Raw genomic sequence first — 3,988 nt, 5'->3', positions numbered from 1 at the left:
CTTGTTGGTATGAAAATACTTTATATGATAAAGCTCAAACAAAATTTGGCACATACTTTATCTGTACTATGTGTAAAATAGATGACCGAATTAATGTCACGAGTCATCTTAACATTAACTTAACTATGAAATTACTAAAATACTCTTATTTTAAGGTGTAATTAATATTATTGTAAGAGTATTTTCATATTTTCATACTTTTATATAATCTTCAAATAAAACAACTGAAAACTATTATTTAAGAATTAAACACAAGACCAACAAATTTCATATAAAAACTATTCTCATTCCATTAATAATCATTTATTAATATATTTTTATGATTTTAATATAAAATATTTTTGTTTACCATGATATAAAATTAGTAAAAATAATATATTTGAAAAATTGAGGATTTTTTTCAAAAAATATTTAACATATTTCTTTTTCAAAATATATAATTTAAAAGAAAAACATAAAACATAAAATTTACAAACGCTACAGAGAGAAAAGAAAACATAAACATAAACATTATTTTATTTTATTTTGAATAAGGACACTATCGGAAACATAAAACTTAGAAAGGAAATAAAAACCCTAAACCTAATAACTCTAATAATTATAATTAATTTACTTGATTAAATCCCAAACAATTATCATTTTAATTTTTTATATTTAGTTTAGATTTTATAATATTTTTAAATTTCTATAACTTTTAAAATTATAAATTTTTAAATACTTTGAATTTTAAAATTATTTTAATTTTTTATAATTTTTTGTTAAAAACCAATTCACTCATTTTCAAAATTAACAAAAACCAAATGTATATTTACACTAATATGTTATTTGAGTTATTTAAATTATTTAAATTGTAAAATTTAACTTGACTTAAACTCGAAAAACCAAATAATTGATTCGATTAATTTAAAATTCGAAATTTTTTTCAAGTAAAAAAGTTTCGCTCACTCCAATTTAACTTTGCTCCCACAGCCACAGGCAGAAAACAACAATGTCCATTCCAACGAAAGGGAAACCAAAAGGTAATTTAGCAAAGAGTTAAAATACCAATCCCAACATAAATACAACAATCTCCACGCATTATTATTATTGGCAAATTAAAGGATCACAAATTATGACTATGCATGATGATGAACACCATTTTCGCCTTCCTTGTCTTTTCGTGCGGCAGCTCTTAATTTACGTTGCTCCTCCTTATAAATTCGATTCCTTCGTTGAAACTGCCATTGTTATCAAGATTGGCCACAATGAATGTCAGTATATGAAATGGATCCCAGCACCAATTACATAAAACATCCATATGGATCATGGGATTAAAACAAAATATCTACATTCAAATTATAATGCTAAGTAATATGAAATTTTCCTTGCCATGGACCTAAGTTAACATCTAACTTGGTTTTTGGAGTAGAGAATGATAAAATGTAAGATAAACTAAATAACCACAAGCTCATTTATCCTTCGTGATTATGCATTCAGACTAGTTGCTCCAGCAAAAACCATTAAAATACCATTTGATGGAGAATGTATTAGAGTTTTCCACAATAAATCACACACTTGAAATCGTTTTCATCTCGTGACTGTTTCGTAGGTTACAGAAAATTCCAGTAAACTCGTAAAATTTACGAATAAAAAGTTCCATTAAATTCCCTAAAACTGCCTCAATGTCACAGCTATATTGATTCAGATGCTTGGCACTGTAGCTTTAATACCTTTTGAATGACACTCTATGTTTCTTGGATACCAGCGGCAGTATGAGTGGAAAAACGTGCATTTATCAATTTACAACAACATTCATACGTTAGCAATTCAACAATCCATAATTTATCATTATACCATGTGCCACATCTTTGTATTAATCAAATTTTATTGAATGAAACAGTAATAAATAAGAATTCATTTATATAGAAAATTATGAAGTACGAACCAAATCTTGATGAGTACAATTCAAAATGGTTATCAACATGTTGACATTTAAATATCACATAAGTTTTCTTGCATAAAACAATTAAAATGGAATATTTGCTTATAAACAATAAAACTTTAGCCAGAAACATATCTGGTGGGTAAATGTTTCCTAAATTTCAAAGACCATAACCTCAGTGCAGTGGCTAGGAGATGATAAATTTCCCACTGCTTTCAATGGGATTCAGATCAACCATAAAGCATTGATCTTATCATCTTTGTGACATAAAGCTATCGTCATATAAGATCCTTAAGTTACTAACAAACACAGTGAATAGGTCAACCTTAACTTCAAAGAGATAGCATGATACCAAACACCACCTAGAGGTAAAAGACTTCACAAACTAATGAAGCTATCTATAACTGGATGATCTGGTCCCAGCAGCAGAACAAAGGGTGTGCTTGGTTGGATGGAAAAGTGGAGGGATGGGAGGAGGAAGTGGAAAAGTGAGGAAAAAAAATGAATTTTGCATGTGCTTGATTGGAAAGGGAAGTGAGAGGAAAGAAAATAGAAGAGAAAATGAGAGAGAAAATGAGGGAGAAGTGTATGCTAGTTCAAAATTATGCATTTTTTAAATATTTTATTTTCTTTCCTTTCATTTTTCAATTCTACCAAGCAATTGTTGACATTTCTTCCCATTTTTCCATCTTTCCTACCAAGTACACCTATGAAAAGAAAAATTATGTTTTCCATCCTTCTAGTTTTCTATCCCTTCAATTTTCTTTTCTTTCTACTCTACCAAAGCCTAAAGGCCAGTTTACTATTGAGGTGGAAAAGTGCAGTGGAAAAAAGCTTCGTAACAGTTCTTTAATGAGGCTAAGAAAGTAATTTCAGCCAAAAGCACTTTTGCAAAAGCGAAAAGCTAAAATTCTTGACTTTTTAGCTTGACTGAACCAATTCCAACCACTTACGAGCTTGAGGACGACCGTCAAGTCGTGAAATTCAGTGAAGCTCAAGAACAAAGCACGAAATTCAATAAACAAAAAAAAAGAGTTAATCTATCTCGTAAAAACGCGTCAACTCCAGAGTAATTATAGCTAAATGGATCAAGAAACGACCTAAGAAAACTAATTAGACACTTCATTGGTGAGAATACAAAAAGAATTAGGGTTTGGGGAACATTTAAATGGGAAAAATAAAATAAAATCCATAAATCTGGAATCTAATCTAAAGGAAATAAAATTAAAACTTAAAGAATGGGTAATAATTACCTCTTTAGAATGGTGGAGGCACTCGAGATAATCTTCACGGAGAAGACCACAGTCCTTGGGTTCTCTGCAACGGGACATGCACTCGCTGAAGTCGACCCAGAAATCGTAGCACCTGCCTTTGTTACCGTTGATTCCCCACCCGGATGCCATCACACTATTTCTCTACCTCTCTTGTCCGCTCGATCAAAATGGATTGTATACTGTAAAATTTCCAAATTAATTGTGCATAGAAGTGATGAGAAGACTCTTTCGGCAGTTTCAATCTGGTAGCCTGAAATTACCAAAACACCAGACGATTGGGCTTAGGGGGCCACGCATGGACAACCGGGCCTCATCCAGTTTTGCTCGGTCACTATCGATCCAGTTACTCAATGTTGGGTTCGCTCTAATTGGAGATTAAAAATATAATAATTATTTGGGATAAATAGAAAATTTATGCGTGAAATTTGATTTAATGTATAATTTGATATATAAATTTTGTTTTGGTGTCATTATATATCGAAAATTGTGGTTTTGGTTCAAAATGTATGTGTGAAACTTTAATTTCAATTAAATTGTACATGTTTAAAGAAATATATACATCAATTTATTTTTATTTCAGATAAATATAGTTATTTGTGTATGTAATATGTAAAATTAAAATGATGATACACCGATAATTGTGTTAATAATTTTTTGGATTAAATCGAATTTCATGTATAAAATTACATAAAATCAAGGTTCATGTGTAACATTGCATATTAGACAAAAAATTATGTATAGTTTTGAGATTTGTAGCACCCCAAACCCAACCTGGTTGTAGGATCTGAATGAA

The 3,988-nt window shown here is 30.0% G+C and overlaps 1 protein-coding gene across 1 annotated transcript; it reads right to left on the bottom strand.

Annotated features, from left to right (window-relative positions):
- Window positions 1-875: 875 nt before the first annotated feature.
- LOC108477321 (NADH dehydrogenase [ubiquinone] iron-sulfur protein 5-B-like) lies at window positions 876-3,457 on the bottom strand. The gene is made up of 2 exons (XM_017779826.2): window positions 3,175-3,457; window positions 876-1,217 (listed from the first exon to the last, which is right to left on the bottom strand). The coding sequence occupies exons 1-2, from the start codon at window positions 3,322-3,324 to the stop codon at window positions 1,116-1,118; spliced, it is 252 nt and encodes an 83-aa protein (XP_017635315.1). The 5' UTR covers window positions 3,325-3,457; the 3' UTR covers window positions 876-1,115.
- Between the last annotated feature and the right edge of the window lie 531 nt (window positions 3,458-3,988).

The sequence above is a fragment of the Gossypium arboreum genome, chromosome 12, assembly GCF_025698485.1.
Source record: "Gossypium arboreum isolate Shixiya-1 chromosome 12, ASM2569848v2, whole genome shotgun sequence".
Taxonomy (NCBI): Eukaryota; Viridiplantae; Streptophyta; class Magnoliopsida; order Malvales; family Malvaceae; genus Gossypium; species Gossypium arboreum.
Note: the sequence above shows the minus strand (reverse complement) of the source record. Positions and strands in the feature narration are given on the sequence as shown.

Excerpts from the sequence above, each read along its gene's own strand:
- LOC108477321 (XM_017779826.2), bottom strand. The coding sequence starts at position 3,324 with ATGGCATCCGGGTGGGGAATCAACGGTAACAAAGGCAGGTGCTACGAT. Across the intron at positions 1,218-3,174 it reads GCCTCCACCATTCTAAAGAG|TTTCAACGAAGGAATCGAAT; the intron begins GTAATTATTACC and ends TAACAATGGCAG.